This window comes from Bufo bufo, chromosome 11, assembly GCF_905171765.1.
Source record: "Bufo bufo chromosome 11, aBufBuf1.1, whole genome shotgun sequence".
Classification (NCBI taxonomy): Eukaryota; Metazoa; Chordata; class Amphibia; order Anura; family Bufonidae; genus Bufo; species Bufo bufo.
Window position 1 is genome coordinate 8,423,264 of NC_053399.1, and position 17,338 is coordinate 8,440,601.

The 17,338-nt window shown below is 47.6% G+C and overlaps 1 protein-coding gene across 2 annotated transcripts in view; it reads left to right on the forward strand.

Annotated features, from left to right (window-relative positions):
• Window positions 1-17,338, forward strand: part of SETD3 (SET domain containing 3, actin histidine methyltransferase) — a 37,684-nt gene that overhangs the window by 2,895 nt on the left and 17,451 nt on the right. The window contains exons 2-7 of one of the 2 annotated variants that reach the window (XM_040412535.1): window positions 144-204; window positions 1,485-1,599; window positions 2,625-2,717; window positions 4,833-4,981; window positions 11,204-11,276; window positions 12,884-13,140. In XM_040412535.1, the coding sequence (XP_040268469.1) occupies window positions 1,497-1,599; window positions 2,625-2,717; window positions 4,833-4,981; window positions 11,204-11,276; window positions 12,884-13,140 (675 nt within the window). In that variant the 5' untranslated portion in view covers window positions 144-204; window positions 1,485-1,496. The remainder of the gene's footprint in view (window positions 1-143; window positions 205-1,484; window positions 1,600-2,624; window positions 2,718-4,832; window positions 4,982-11,203; window positions 11,277-12,883; window positions 13,141-17,338) is intronic. The other variant, XM_040412534.1, reaches the window with a different exon arrangement.

A 17,338-nucleotide genomic window follows, 5' to 3' on the forward strand; every position in this document is an offset into this window, starting at 1 on the left:
TTTTTTGTTATCTTTTCTTACACGAAGAAAAGGACTTTTCTGTATTTCCAGAAGCGGCGCGGACTCTCCGGACCCCGCACTGCGCCTCCTGCTTCTTCACCAGTGGGATTGGCTTTTTGCACTAATGTGATTCTCTCTTGCAGGCACCGCTGATCTCTTGCAGGCACCGCTGATTTCATAGAAGGCGCCCCAAAGAAAATTCAGGTAACAGCTTTTGACACCCTTTGTTAGGTGCCTTTTACAGGGCATCTGTCTGACACCGGCTGACCTGTCACATGTGTGCTTGGCCACTGGAGGCATCTGTGTTGGTCCCATGGTCATATGTGGCTGCATTGCTGAGAAAAAAATGATGTGTTAATATATGCAAATGAGCCTCTAGGAGCAACAGGGGCGTTACCATTGCACCTAGAGGCTCTGCTCTCTCTGCACATTAACAGGGTCAGGTGTGATCACATTTTCACTGCCTACTCCTGTCAATCAAAGTGCAGAGGGAGCAGAGCCTCTAGGTGTAATGGTAACGCCCCCGTTGCTCCTAGAGGCTCATTTGCATATATTAAAACATCATTTTTCTCAGCAATGCGGGCACATATGAACATGGGACCAACACAGATGCCTTCAATGGCCAAGAGCACATGTAACAGGTCAGCCGGTGTCATAGGGACAAAACTGCTGACAGATGCCGTTTTAAGAGAAGTCAGCAGGAGATTCCCTGTTGCACCAGACACAATCCTTGTAGTGGTAGCTCAGCTGAATGTAATGTAACTTTCCACTTGGCGATCCATTGCATCATTCTGAAGAAAAAGGACTTTATTAATCTGTATGCAAATGAGCAGTTAAGTGCACCAAGGGCGGGCCCAAGCCTCTCTGTGCACCCTTGCCCCTCATGCTTCCTCTCCTTTCTGATTGATGGGCCCAGGTTCCTGCATTGTCATCTCTCCTGGCCCTGGAAAATCATAAGGAGAGGGAGGAGCTGACAGAGGAACCAGGTGGGTGCACAGAGCGGCTTGGGCCCGCCCTCGGTGCACTTAAATGCTCATTTGCATATGGATTAAAAGTCCTTTTAACAGATCGCTAAGTGAAAGGTATCATTGCGTTCAGCTGAGTCCGCCCTACACGGCTCGGTGCCTGGTGTAAGGGGGGATTTCCTGCTGACAGGTTCCCTTCAAGCAAAATGCACCTGAGCGCCATTGTAAATGAGCGGCTGTAGATTTGCGCTATAGTTTACTCCACGTTCTGCTATAAGTTATAGGAATTCTATCTGGCTGTATGAGGCCACGGCTCTTCCGTCTAAACCACTTTTTCTAATTGAAAGTCACAACTTTTTTGCAAAAAGTCGCGACCTGTGTCCTCCAGAAAATGTCCACAGCCCTCGATGATTCCCCCTCTTCTTGTGGAGCCTCTACATGCGAGGCCGCGGAGTTTCCGCTCTGATCGGTCAGACGAGGCGGGACGAGCTCAGTGTGATGAATCTGATGTCTTTGCAGAGAGAATCCAGAATGGGAAAGAAAAGCCGAGTGAAAACCCAGAAGTCGGGGAGCGGGGCCACAGCAGCCGTGTCCCCGAAAGAAATGATGAACCTGATCAGTGAGGTGCTGCAAAGTAAGTAATGTATGTATATGTACACCAGCAGAATAGTGAGTGCAGCCCTGGAGTATAATACAGGATGTAACTCAGGATCAGTACAGGACAAGTAATGTAATGTATGTACACAGTGACTGCACCAGCAGAATAGTGAGTGCAGCTCTGGAGTATAATACAGGATGTAACTCAGGATCAGTACAGGATAAGTAATGTATGTACACAGTGACTGCACCAGCAGAATAGTGAGTGCAGCTCTGGAGTATAATACAGGATGTAACTCAGGATCAGTACAGGATAAGTAATGTATTTACACAGTGACGGCACCAGCAGAATAGTGAGTGCAGCTCTGGAGTATAATACAGGATGTAACTCAGGATCAGTACAGGTTAAGTAATGTATGTACACAGTGACTCCACCAGCAGAATAGTGAGTGCAGCTCTGGAGTATAATACAGGATGTAACTCAGGATCAGTACAGGATAAGTAATGTATGTACACAGTGACTGCACCAGCAGAATAGTGAGTGCAGCTCTGGAGTATAATACAGGATGTTACTCAGGATCAGTACAGGATAAGTAATGTATGTACACAGTGACTGCACCAGCAGAATAGTGAGTGCAGCTCTGGAGTATAATACAGGATGTAACTCAGGATCAGTACAGGTTAAGTAATGTATGTACACAGTGACTGCACCAGCAGAATAGTGAGTGCAGCTCTGGAGTATAATACAGGATGTAACTCAGGATCAGTACAGGATAAGTAATGTATGTACACAGTGACTCCACCAGCAGAATAGTGAGTGCAGCTCTGGAGTATAATACAGGATGTAACTCAGGATCAGTACAGGATAAGTAATTACAGACTCGGTGTAGTATATGATATGTATAGACTGTGAAGTGTTGTGTAGCAGTGGCCTCTCCTTTTCTGTGATTTCTTCCTTCTCCATCGATCATTCTGGTAGAGAGCTGTGTGCGATTATTGGGGTCACTCGGCTCTTCTAGGTCTGAGCGTCTAATGCTGATAACTATCGTTGTCTTCCGGCAGAATGCAGTAACCCCAACTCCGCACCCGGGAGAGAGTGGGAAGAATATGTGCAGATCCGCGGACTTGTTGAAAGGATTCGCAAGAAGCAGAAAGGTCAGCAGCAGTGCGAGTGTCTGATAATGGACGGCTGGCGGATCAGTGCGGTAACGCGGCTCCTATATAATACGATGTTTATAATAGGATCCTTATTGACGACCGGATAGTTTCTATATTTGTGTTTGCTATGAAATAACAGGAACGTCTTATACTAGATCTCTGAGTTGTGCCATTTCTGTGTTATTCCTCCTGGAAATATATGAATAAATGAAGAACTGTGGTCTGATCACTAGGACCCTCTGCGATCATAATGAGAATGGCGCTGCGGTGCACGTATGGCCCTCATACCACTAACTTCTGTGCGCCGGCCCAGTACAGTGCTCAGTAGTGATGAGATCCGCCTCCTGGAGCAGAGAGGAGACGCCCCCCCTCTCCCCGGGCCTTGTCAATCTCGCGCCTGCGCTGTTACTGAGTAGCAGCGCAACTACAGAGGATCTGCTGCTTCTATCTGAGCAGTGCAAGTGGCGACTGAGCAAATGCTGCTTACGTCTAGGTACACCTGGAACTGGTGCTGCGCATGCGTAGTCAGTATCTGCTCTGTGCTTACGCCGCTACTCGGAGCAATAGCACAGGTGCAAGATTAATAGGGTTAAATGGGATGTCTGGTCCTGCCAATCAGTAGTCTCTTGAGCAGCTCAAGGAGTTGATGTTTTAATATAGGCAAATGAGCCTCTGGGAGCAACGGGGGCGTTACCATTACACCTAGCGGCTCTGCTCTCTCTGCAACTGCTGTGCCCTCTGCACTTTGATTGCCAGGACCAGGCATGATGATGTTTTCACTGCCTCATCCTGTCAATGGGCAGAGGGCGCAGCCGTTGCAGAGAGAGCAGAGCCGCTAGGTGTAATGGTAACGCCCCCGTTGCTCCTAGAGGCTCATTTGCATATATTAAAACATCATATTTCTCAGCAATGTGGACACATATGAACATGGGACCAACACAGATGCCTCCAGCCGCCAAGAGCACATGTAACAGGTCAGCCGGTGTCATAGGGACAAAACTGCTGACAGATGCCCTTTAAATGAATTTGACACTTATCTCCTATCATGTGGATATGGGATAAACAGAGTCAGTGGGAAACCTGTGTATAGAGGAGCTGTCGCCTCTCCTGATGTCTGCTTTAGTAACTACTTGTATTCCCCATGTAATAACAATTCTGGAGCTCCTTTACATATAAGTGTATGGTGCGTCATTCCTCCATTATTCCCACTAGATGTTTATGAAACGAACTGGTTGTACCAGTTTCCATCTCGCAATTCATTCATACACTTCTAATAGGAATAATAGAGGATTGGCACTACATAGAATGTTAAGACTCGAACCTCCAGAATGGATATTACATGTGGCATGCACGTAGTTATTGAACCTCACGTCGGGAGCGGTGACGGGTCCGCTTTAGGTTCATTGTTCCTGTTGGTGAAGTCCATGAGCTCAGTCTCCTCCCTGTATTTTATTCATCGTGGGGTTCTGTGTATTTTATGTCAAAAGATTATATTAGATGGAACTCCTTTTAACGGCCATAGATGGTAGATAAATGTGGGCTGAACCTGCCGACCACCTATTATGTATGGGGGCTTCCTGACTCGGGGGAGATAATGGTCAGGCAGCTGGATTTCAGGGGGGATAAGCCATCTCCAGATGTGTCCAGCAGTGGCTTTCCCCCCTCTCTGCATTCACAACAGATGTATTCAGCCAACCTAACAGATTTTTTGGACGCACCTAGGACTTGGAGGGTGAAAAAAGGAAAAAAAAAATTCTCAGACCCCAAAACAAGACCCTCAAGCTCAATCAGACCTCAGATTAGACCCCCAAGCTCCATGAGCCTCAGATCGGACATTACAAAAAATTAAAAAGAACTTACCACTGCTTGCTACGGGCGGCACTCGCCACTCCCTGGTCTTCGTCCAGCCTGACTATGTGCGCTACATCTGCTGTACGCCGCCAGGATACACTGCAGATCGGGGCCCAGAAGACGACCAGGGAGGGTGTAAATGACACCTGAAATCTACTTCAGCCCCTTGCGCCTCTTGGTGCATCTTACTCTGGCGCAGCGTCTGATTTCGGACCAAAGACCTTGTAAGAACTCTCCTAACGGCTCCTCTTATCACAGCAGGTTTGTCTGTGCTCTTCGACGGCAAAAGGGAAGATTATTTTCCTGAGCTGATCCAGTGGGCGAGTGAGAATGGCGCATCAACGGAGGGCTTTGAACTGACGGAATTCCCCAGTGAGGGTTTCGGATTGAAAGCGACACAAGAAATAAAGGTAAGATTGGTCTATGACGTCTTATTAAAGGGACGGGCATCTTCTTTCCATCCAACCTGCAGTATGGTAGGCAATAAAGGTGGTGGAGGTTCCTCTCAACTGCACCCCCTCTATTTTGCAGGCCATGCTTATTAGATAAATCTCGATGGATCCCGCTACCAGTCTAATATAAATGGGGGTAAGGACTGATGTCAGGAGAGGCAAGGATTGTACATGTTAGATTTCAACATGCCTGATCTTGTGGAGAGGAGTCATCAAAGGCCGTGACCGTTCCCAGTCTGCAGCTCTGCTCTGGAGGACCACCAGCATCTGTGCATTACACTTTAAAGGGGTATTCCCATCGCAGAAAGTGGGGGCATATCGTTAGGATATGTCCCCATTGTCTGATAGGTGGGGGTTCCACCTCTGGGACCCGCACCTACACCGAGAATGGAGCGGGGGAGGTGGTGGCCGGAGGACCTCGGGGTCCGGTCTCCGTCAACCGCTCTCCCCATAGAAGTGAACGGGAGCGCACTGTGCTTGTGTGGCCACCGCTCCCATTCATTTCTATGGGGCCGACGGAAATAGCCGACCCAGCGCTCAGCTGTTTTCGGCAGCCCCATAGAAATGAATGGAGGGCGGCTGCGCATGCACAGTGCGCCCTCCACAACTTTCAGGGATCCGTTCTCCTCTAGGACCCGCACCTATCAGGCAATGGGGGAATATCCTAGTGATATGCCCCCATTGTCTGAGATGGGAATACCCCTTTAAGGGCTCAGTCACACAGCATATTTTTGTATGCAGATCATGTCTCTGCTACTGACAAAGACCAAACCAGAGATTTGAGCAGCTAAAGTAGTGCCCCCCTCCCATTATACTTACCTGCTCCCCTCGCGTCGCTCCGGATCACTGCACGGCCACCGCGGGTCCCCGTCGCGGCCGGCTATTGGCTGCTCTCCCTGTCGCCGGATGTTTTCATCTGCACTACGGGGGGATGCAGCGGTGGCCATGCAGAATCTGGAGTGACGCAGGTGTCGGGGGGCAGGTAAATATAATGTATACAGGGGCCCAGACATTAGGGGGGAGGGTCACTATAGGGGTTGGAAAACCCCTTTAAGTGTAAAATGAATTATGTCACTAATGTAATTGTGTCCCCGGAGTTGTGCGCCAACAAGATGTACTGCAGACACAGATTAAAAATCTACGATAGAAAAGGGACTTTTTTTGGGAAGGTTTTTCCAATTTTAATGTGACTGTTAGGAGGTTACGTCCATGTCCACCCCTCGCACCACGTTTTGCTTATGATGTAACATAGGTCCAAAATTCTGCACAACTCGTGTAGTAGTCAGAGGTCAGGTTTTCTGCTACAGAGTTCCAAATCCCCTGCATAGACATAAGAAGGTCTAATTCCAGAACTTTGGATCTACATAAATCCCGGCATTACTTCATGACCGTTCATGTTACGCTTCTAGGGGAAGAATTATCAAGACGATGAGGCGTCTCCTCCGGCAGACTGCGAGCTTAAACAGAAAGCTGCCGTGGATTTCTGGGTTCATTTGTGCCAGAAAAATAGCGTAAATGAAGATAAATTTGTTGCAGCGGCTGCCATAGCCCCTTTCCGGCAAATCGCTACCCCTTTATTAAAAAAGAAAAAGTGATGAGCGTATAAAACTTGCCCTTTGCAGCTTATTTTTAATTAAAAAGTCACTTTTAAAAAGTCACAAGCGCGTGCTTGCGACTTTTCTGGCGCAGGGAGATGGTTATTTGGTTTCATTCAGCCTTTCTTTTCGGGGTACATTTACTATTATTCTGTTACTTTATAATTTCCCTTTCTATTCACACGATAGACCCACAGGTTTTCGCATCCTACGATTCCATCCTTCTGCCTCTCCTTATAATGTCGTCATCTTATACCCACGTTTCCGCCCTCTACCTTCGCGGGTTTGTGGCTTGTTGGGACGCGTTGTTGTTGTCGCTGTGATTTCAATGTTCGCCGCTTTCCCGCTGTGCGCACAGATCACTTCCACTTGATTTGTAGGCAGCGCTAAAAAAAAAAAAAATCCAGATTGTGTTCTGTCTGCAGTAAATGGAGTCAGCAGGCATCCTGTGTATATTAATGGCCGGGCGGATAATAGATCGCCAGGCTGCGGCATGTGTATTATTATCTGCAAACTCAATCACAGGATAGATCCCCCTCCCCCGCCTTTAGTAAATGGGTTGAATTTGGAACAGGCGTTTCAAAAATCATCCAAACCCTGATCGTTCAGTCCTTGGAAAATTGCGTTTTTGTGAGCGCCCTCATAGTACAGCAAAAATTCCATTTGTTTATCATTTGTCAGATTAAAGGGGGCTTCCAGTCTTCCACTAGGTCATCAGTATCAGATCACTGGGGGTCCGACACCCCCACCATCAGCTGTTCTGTCCACTGTGTGTTGACCGGCTCCGGAAGTCTCATGGATTTTACTAGATCCATTTTTTTATTTATTTTTTATCAGATATTTTTATTTGTCTTTTTCAATAACATGTAAAGAACAATAAACCCCGGAAAGCCCCTCTCACCTCCCATCCCTCCACCCCCCTTCCCATAGCCCTGTGACCAATAGAGTCCAAAGTCCATGCATCTAGCCGTGAGTCCGGCAGTAGATCATACGCATAATGTACCCGATATATATTTACACACATATACTCCATATCCATAGTAGAACAACACCTTATGTCTTATCCTAGGGGCCGTATAGATCTCTGTAATGCTGCATCCAGGAAAACCAAACGGTCTCAAATTTTCCAATGGAGCCTCTTGTGATGAACATACTTCTCCATTTGAACCAAATTGTGCACTCCAGCCACCAGTTCATGTATCGTCGGCGGTGCTTTGTCTCTCCAGTGGAACGCAACGTTTTTCCTAGCTTGATATAGGATCCGCCCAATAGCCATACCCGGCAAAACCTCAAAATATCCTAGTGTACACGTTCAGGGTGCAACCTCTAGGCTTACGTCAAAGACTGTGTTTATTAGTTCTATGACCTCTGTCCAATACTGTCTCGGCCTCGGACGGTTCCACATGAGATGAATTAAGTCCGCATTGGACGTATCGCACCTTGGGCAAAGGTCATTATCCCTATATCCCATTTTTTTAAGGACCACTGGCGTTCTGTATACCCTGTGTAGTAGGTACAGTTGCGAGACTCTACGCGCCTCACTAACCGCCAACAGCGGACAATCTCCCAACACTCCTTCCCACTGCTCCTCCGTTAGGGCCGATATGTCGGTTTTCCACTTGTCATACAATTGTAGGGGTGTTTTCTTGAGTTGCATATCAAGAAGTACACTATAATGAGGTGATATTACCCCGTTAGTGGTACCGCTCGTCGCTGTACGATCTATGATACTATGTTTTCAGATCCTGTGCCTTTATAGTGCGTCTAAGTTGCAGATACAGATAAAAGAATTTTTTAGGGATATTGAATTCTTGCTGTAATTTGAGTGTATTCTTTCAATGTACCCTCCATCCTATTAAGATTCCATACCCGTAGTTCTGTCATTTTGTCTAACTCCTTGTACATGAAATGAGGCCATATCGGGGTATACATCGTGTCACCAGAAGCCTTCGTTATGCTTCTGGCCTTCCACCACACCTTGTGAATGGTGCGTAGGACACCGTATTGACTCCCTTTAGTGTGAAAGGTGCCATCCTCCAGCGCCGACAACAAGCAGGGCCGTCCCAGAAGATATCCCCCCAGCCCCTTATGTGTTGTAGCTGGCTCGCTAAATAATAGGCCAGGTCCCCATTCGTTTTGGGTCGTTGCAAAGTTGTGAGTTTAATACGAGGGATACCCTTTTTTCCAAATTAGGTCCCTAAATAGGGCATTTACTTTATAGAAAAAGCGCAGCGGGATCCAGCAGGGTGCATTGTGGAGAAGGTATAGTAACTGGGGCATCAATATCCTTTTAATAAGGTTGGTCCTCCCTATCATGGAAAGCGCCAGTTTGACCCACGTATTTACTTTATCTTTGAACCTATCCTAGCAAAGGAGTTAAGTTTAGACTTTCATAATCCCTTATATCAGAGGTTATTTGAACGCCCAAGTACTTAAAGGAGGATACGATCTTGAGACTCATGGCGTCTTCCAAAGTCGGGGCGCCTCCATTAGTTAACGGCATAACCACGGACTTCGCCCAATTTATGCGCAGGCCAGATAGTGTACCCTAGTCATTAATGATCTGCATGGCTCCCGTAAGGGCGTTTATCCAGTCATCCATGAACAGCAGCAGATCGTCTGCAGAAAGCTCACCATATTGAAAACCACGCACTGAGGGAGCTTCCGCCAAAGGCTCCACCGCCACCGCAAACAAAAGCGGTGACAGGGGACACCCCTGTCGCGTCCCTCTATGCAGTTCAAAGGAGTCCGACAAATTCCCATTAATCCGCAATACGGCTTTCGGGGATGCATACAGAAGCTGCACCCATTCTATATAGTGGTGTCCAAAGCCCATCTTTTCAAGCACTAGCCACAGATATCGCCTTTCCACACTGTCAAATGCTTTGGATGCGACTGCCGCATTCGAGGTGTGGACCGGGCTCGCCTGGATATTTAGAAAAAGTCTTCTGACATTTAGCAGCAGTGGAAGCATTCGGCGTGAAGCCCGCCTGATCTGCGTGGATGAGCGTCGTGATAACCCGGTTTAGTCTGTTTGCCATCACTTTCGCCAGTAGTTTAATGGCCTCTTTGCAAACCACCAGTAATTGCGGCAAAAGTATGGATGCCTATCGTTTATACAGTTCAGCGGGTAGGCCGTCTCTCCCTGGCGCCTTATTACTAGACATGGACCCTAGAGCCTCCTCCAAGTCCTCAAGAGTTACTAGGGCATCTAACATAGCTTTGTGTTCCCCTGAAAGGGTAGAAACCCCCGAATCTCCTCCTCCAAAGCTGTCATCTTGGACTCATATAGACTAGATCCATTTTAAAGGAGTTCTCCAATGAACGATGTAAAGAATAATAATAATAATCAGACATCATCTAGTACATGACGATACCCTTCTACTAAAGCGGATCGGGCCCTGCACCTCCCACGGATCGGGCCCTGCACCTCCCGCGGATCGGGCCCTGCACCTCCCGCGGGTCGGGCCCTGCAGCTCACGCGGACCGGGCCCTGCACCTCACATTGATCCAGAGATCTCCCCATTCATTGCCCCAGTAGATTCTCTTCAGGCAGCTCAGGGGGGTGTCCTTTCTGATGTAGCTCTATCCCTGTAACTGATACAGCTTCTAACACTGGCTGGTGGCAGTTGAAGATTTAAACTGATCATGTGCGACCCCCCCCCCCCCCCCCTTAGTGAAGTGGACATAAAATAAGAACAATCAGCAGGTGGCGCTACACAGATACATTAAATTTTTAGTTTCTAGGAATCCCCTTTATTCAAGCTCAGCCTATACCCAGCCGTCTGTCTGATTACCTTCTTTGCTCGTAGTTTATAAGTCTATTCTTACTCTGCTGGCGCACATCAGCTAGTCATCAGCTATTTTTTTCTTTTAATCAGATATTTTTATAACGACGTGCTGCAGTGTAAAGCATGGAAGGGATGGAGCAGCAGCTTGAGCTGATGATGAGGCAGGTGGTGGATATAAGAATCCCTCAGGCTCCCTGTATCGTGATAAAAATGGCGTCATTAGAACATGTCAAAAAATGCTTTGATATGGAGAGAATAGAGGCGAATTCTGTTAGGGGAAAACGTATCGAAAAAAATTTCAAACGATGGGAGGATTTTATGATAATAGTATATTCAGATCTGGAGTTGAAAAGCCTGATGACACCATTTCTATCCTCGGAGTGGTATTTGAAACGAAAAATTGCTGGGACATTAGGGAGATTATTGTCCGATTAATGTATAAATTATATCAAGATCCGGTATACTGGAGGAAAAAAGTTTGGGGGTGGGGGGGGGGAGAGGTTACCTTTAGTTTGGGACTAGCTGACTAGCTTTAAAGATCAGAATTTTGATCGAGCGGCCAATAAATAATTTGAAAAGAGTGACAGCTAGGGATCAGCTTTATTCATGTAAAAAATTGTTCAGTATGTGACAGATATATTGTATTTTTATGTCAAACCTTGTCAATTTCTCATAATTCTGTAACATGCTTTTGGAATGAAAATTGATAAAAGTTAATAAAGATTATATTAAAAAAAAATGGCGTCATCCTATAAAGTAATGGAGTCTGAGCATCTTATGTTTCTCTCCCTCAGGCTGAAGAGTTATTTCTTTGGGTACCAAGGAAGTTACTGATGACCGTGGAATCTGCCAAAAACTCAGTCCTAGGTAAGAAAACTACAGACCCCATGTTCTATGTGGTTTTATATATATATATAATATATATATGAAGGAAGTGTATATGTGTGTGTATGTTCCGCGATCGCTCAAAAACGCAACCATCGATTTCAACGACACTTGGTATACACATCCCTTGCTACCTGGAAAGACATCTTGTGGGGGTCCTCCGCCCCTACACAGCAGCTGCATGGAGTCTGTATGCTCCAGCTGTTTTTGCTGCACACATATTGCTCTGTAAGTCAAAAACTCATCGATCCATTTCTACTAAACTTGGTCCACATATCACTTACTATCTGGGAAAGAATTCTGTGGAGGTGACATGTCGGTGCACAATGCGTTTGTCTGTCCACACGTCTGTCTGTTCTTTATGCGCGAACAAATGACTGGACCGATCTTCACCAAATTTGGCACACAGGTACATCAGGTGTCCGGGAAGGTTTTAGACCGGGTCTCAGCTCTCTAGGTCGTACCGTTCCTGAGATAAAAGTTAAAGACAAAAAGTCTTACACCAAAAAATGGTTTCAATGGAAAGCGCAGAACGACGAGCCTTCACACAGCTCTGTTTTTGTTTTTTCACTTTTAAAACACCAGAAAAACTAGCGTCTAAAAATGTTATCGCTGTAATCGTACTGACCCAGAAAATGAAGGGCACAGTTCATTTTTACCGCATAGTGAACGCTGTAAAAAAACAAACAAACAAAAAACTGCGGAGAAATAAAAAAAAAATTTTTTCCCATTCCACCACTTTTGGAATTTTTTTTCACCTTCCCACTATGTTTTATGCGACATTAAATGCCAATAGAAAGTACAACTTGTTTCGCAAAAAACAAGCCCTCATACGGCTGTGTGAATAGAAAAATAAAAAAGCTATGGCTCCAAGAATGCAGGGGAGTAAAAAATAAAAATGGAAAATGGCTCCGTCAGCAAGGGGTTAAAAGTGACATAAAAACGATCTCGAATGATAAGTATCTGATCGTTGTGATTCGGAGACCCGGGACCCCCCGCCGATCGGCTGTGAGCACCGCGGCCTTCTCGCAGCTCATCAGGCACAGCGCCGTACATTGTGTAGTGGCCGTGCTCGATATCGCACTCATTCGCTTGAATGGGACTGAGCTGCGCCTAGAACACGTGAGCGATGAACATGTAGTCACTCGGCCTAGGAAAAGCAGAGAGAAGGCCTCCGCACTCACAGCCTTCTCAAACAGCTGATTGGCGGGGGTCCCGAGTGTCAGACCCCCAGGATCAGTAAGAAAATCTTTTTAAAAAAACGTTAGACTAGGGCTACACGCCGATTTTTGGCATGGCCACAGATGTTAATGTCTGATAGACGCCGGTCCTGCCAGTAAGACCAGAACCTATGCGGAGGATGGAGAGAGCTGCGGACATACGAGGCCACCTCGTGGCTTGCCGGACACAGGTTGGGATGTCCTCTCTATCTCCTACATAGGTACAGATCCCAGAGGTGGGACTCGCATCTATCAGACGTTTCCATCATATTCGGCGCCGCTTATCTCCACTTATCGCTAACTAGGTAGGCGGTCACCGTCCTGGGACCTCTGTCTCTGCTTGTGCACTAAATCTTCCTCTGTGTTTAGGGTCTCTGTACTCCCAAGACCGCATCCTGCAAGCGATGGGCAATATCACCCTGGCATTCCACCTGCTGTGTGAACGGGCAGATCCCAATTCCTTCTGGCTCCCGTACATCAAGACGCTGCCCAGCGAGTACGACACCCCTCTCTATTTCCAGGAGGATGAAGTGCAGTACCTCCAGTCTACACAAGCCATCCATGATGTCTTCAGCCAGTACAAGAACACAGCCCGGCAGTACGCTTACTTCTACAAGGTCATTCAGGTATGAGCCCCACTTATAGGAACACTGCCTTTAAGAGTCCTTGTATTCATGGCCTTAAGGGATGTGTAGACTTCTGCAGCTCTGGTCTGTAGATAGTCTTCTATAAAACCCTCTGCCAGTTTGTGTATGCAGCTTCTGTTCCGAGCTGTGCGTCTCCATGGTGACAGACCACCCTGTGTGTAGTCTGGTTCTGCAGTCACGTGCTACCCCCTTCCCAGTCTGTAGGTTATCTAGAAGAAGAGGAAGGTTAGTAAGACATGACTTCAGGGGTCAGACTGCACATGAGCTGTTTGTAGTCTGTCGCCATGGAGACACATAGGTCTGCACAGGAGATTTTTAATCAATCTTGCTTAGTTGTTTATTTTAGATGCATTGAGTGATGATCACAGGATAGGGGGTAAGCGCACGGAGTAACTTCCTTTTTTTGCGGACCCATTGAAATGAATGGTTCCATGTACGGTGTGCAAAAAAAACAAAAAACGGAAGGGACACGGAAAGAAAATACGTTTGCGTGCATGAGCCCTAATTCTGTGACGGAAATGCTGTGGATTTCGCCACTTTCAGTGTCGAGGGGATGAAATCTGTGCAGTCGGCAGCAAAATTCACATGGGAGGCGGTGAGGCACGTTAGAAGGTAGGGGGCGCTCTTCTGAACGCTATGTGTCCGTAAAAAGACAGTTTTCTGAACTTAATGCTAATCGTACGAGAGCGATGTGCAGAGGTATGTCGCTGTCGCTCCCGTACAATTAGCATTAAAAAAAGGTCAGAAAACGGACTTATTACTGACACGAGGCGTTCAGAAGAGCGCCCCCTGTGTTCTAACGCGCTAACCCCTGAAAGCTGGCATTATTGCATTAGCAGATCCCTCCCACCCCCTATTTCTTTAGTCTTTTTTGGCGTTTCTATAGAAATCGTCCCTCCTGTAAATCCCTTCCTCCCCCCTCATTGACCCTCTTTGAAAAGGCAGAGTGGGGGCGACTTGCAGCTGTTGCGGCGCCCGGCCCTCCGAGGTGAAGTTGACATTGGGTCGCACAGGGAGGAGCGGATAGGAGGACTCGTCCGCTGGATGTTGTGCATTTAGTGCAGCGGATAACATGGTGTTAAGTTGTAATGAATCCCATGAAGGGACCCGTGCACTGCAGGGTTAGGCTGCTCTGCTTTCCATAAACATCTCAGCCGGCCTCTGCTTTCTCTCACCGCTTGCCCATAAATGGCTGTATGTTCTGCGCGGGGAGAGCGACTAAACCTGCTTGGCCGGCAGACTCCACGGACGGGAAGAAAACACACATTTTATGTTTTGCAGCTGCTGTTCCAGAGCGGCCCGTGGCCCTAAGTGATGAGAAGAAGCAGGTGTGAAACGCGCGAGGCTGAAATCAAAACTGACTCTGCAAGTGCGGAAAACTCTGCTCTAACGTTTCTAGGAAAGCTGGGTGACTGACCAATATGGTTACCAGCACAGGGCATGTAGCGTGGCACATCTGTCTACTTATGCAGCATAACGAGACCCATGAAATACTGCAGAGCCGCCGGTCAGGGGGTTTGGAAAGCAGGGTGGCGGCGGGAGCTGTGATGGAGGCCATACTGGTTGTCCGCTTCCTCCGACATGTCTGTTTTTAGTAAATTATTGCATAAAATAGCAATGCCGGAGCATGTTTTCTTGTACCGTTCCTCTGTTATTGCTCTTGGAAATGTAAAGCGACAACTGGGTGTTACCATTCTTGTCTATAGGGCGTGTCCCCTGCACATACCGACACTGGAAGCACAGACTGTAAGGGACACACCGACTGATCAGGGGAATGGTGACACCCGGTTGTCAATGTATTCAGATGTTTCTAGGAGGAATAACAGAGGAATAGCGCACAGCAGAATGCTCAGGAATTATTTCATGGAAAATAAGTATTTACGAAGATTGTCTTTTGCGGAGCAGCTATTAATTTTGCCGTAGCCGGAGGTGTGTTCCCCTTTAAGGCTCGGTTGGGAAACTTTCTTGCGTTACCCAGTCCTCTCTGAAACTTCTTACATGGCTCCAGACAGGGAACAAGATTTTGCATAATGACAAGAATCCATGGAGGCAGCACTATGTATTCCTGCGCCCCGGTGCTCAATCATCCCATCGCCCCGCACACCCTCCAAATATTAGTCATGTCTCCAAGCATCATCCCCGTCCACGTGTGCGCGGCGAGGGAATAACATAATCAACATTTCCCAGGCCTCCTCCATTCATCATCCCGATACGGCGGAGGCTGCAGCTCTTCCCGATAAGACTCCTCTCGTCGAGGTGTAATTCGGGCGGACGCGTCCCCAGGAAGCCGCTTGGTATTCCTCAAGTGTCTCTCGCCCCAAGTGTCCCGCTGCTTGTAAGGCGCCTGTAGCTCCGGTACTTACATGTGTAGAAGTTTCAGAGTCTCGCTGTCGGGGAGCAGGGTCGGCTTTACCTTCCGCTCAGGAACAGGACGGCTGCTGCCTCCATCATGGAGACCGTTTAAAGGGAGTTTCCAGAACAGAAAAATAAAAGCGCCACCCTTGGCCGTAGGCTGTGTCTGGTATTGCAGCACTCACTTGAATGGGACTGATCTGCAGTAACAGTCGCTGCCCATGGTCAGAGGTGGCGCTGTTTCTGGGGAAAAAAATCAGCCATTTTTTAAATATAATCCTCCGTGATATTAGGGAGTTGTATCCCAAGCAGTTTCCCCAGGTAGGTGCATGTGGAATCTAGCTAACCAGTCCAGACAAAGATGGCAGTGGCTCTCCAGCCGTAGTGTGCCCCCCACAGGACTCCGTCATAATCCCAGGGTTCCTTTTTTTTTTTTTGGACAGACCCCTGGCGGCAGGGAAGAGCAAACCAATATTCATCAATGCACTGCAAACATTGGGGGTCCCATGGAAAGGAAAACAGGGGTCCCGTGTTCCCCGTTTCTAAGGAGCGGTGGTCACACATGGGCACTACCTCCCATGCAGACGGAAGTGTGCTCGGCCATGAATCCAGCAGCCGTGCCCATGTGTGACCACCGCTCCTTCAAAACCAGAGACACAGGATACCCGTCCTTGTGATTGGCCATCAGACACTCTGGAAGTTGCGATGGTGGGCAACCCAATATTATATGCTGATTGAACTGAAGTGAATGGGGCCGAGCTGCAGTACCAGACACAGCCATGGACGGTAGTGGCGCTGTTTCTGTGGACAATAAGAAAGATCTTTTTTGCAGATTTTTTTTTTTGATAATTTTTTGCTAATCCTGCTCTGGGCTGCTTTGATCTGTCAGGGCATGCTGGGAGTTGTAGTTTTGCATTGGCCGTAGAGCATTTTCTCTAGGTGGTCTCCCCTCCCGCCGTTTAATAAGGCGAGGCAGGGGAGCCGGACCCTACGTGTGGCAGGCGGTCCCTGTTCACTACATGGCTCCTGTGTAATTTTTAATAAAAATGGATTTATTATCTCATAACCCTTCCCCCCCCAGATCCTGACGACTGTGGAAAGAATCAGTCCTGTTAACTCTATTAGTGCTGAGTACCAGCAGCTATAGGGTTAGAGGGGTTGTGCCAAGAGTTAAACATGTCCATGGGACCACCGGTCCTGGGCTCCCCCGAATGAAGGGGGCGACAGCCGAGCATGCGCTGTAGGACTGCTGGAGATGAATGGAGCTGTGGCACACATGCTTGACCGCCAGACCCCTGTTTTTGTGATCGTGGCGATCCCACCATTCGGATGCCCACCAAATCCGCAGCAGTGTAGGAAATTAAAGGCTGAGCTGTGATCAGTTGCTGTGGGCAACACTTTTGATAATTTGGGTCCAGGTGTAAAACCTGAAATAGCTTAGAACGCAAGAGCGTGGTTGCTATGCAGTTTTTCCATAGCAACCAGTCTGGACTCAAACGATTCAAAGAGAAAGTGAAAAGAGGCAGCAGTCAGCAGTCTCGGCCTGCGTTCCACAAAGGGACCCCTTTAAACAGCATTCTGTTGGAGGAGTGAACTATAATTTATAGGTGCGCTAATAAAAAATAAAAATCTTAAACTTTATTTCAAACGGCAATGGAAAACGAGCCAGGATTACCGCACACAATCACGGCGCTAGTAATCAAGAGCGGGACATGTATGGGGGGGTTCAGTGATCAGCGTTTTATCACCCCCTCGTGTTACAGCCATCAGTACTACAACTCTCAGCAGGCCCTGCAATGTGTTTCACTCCTTTCTGAGCGCTGTG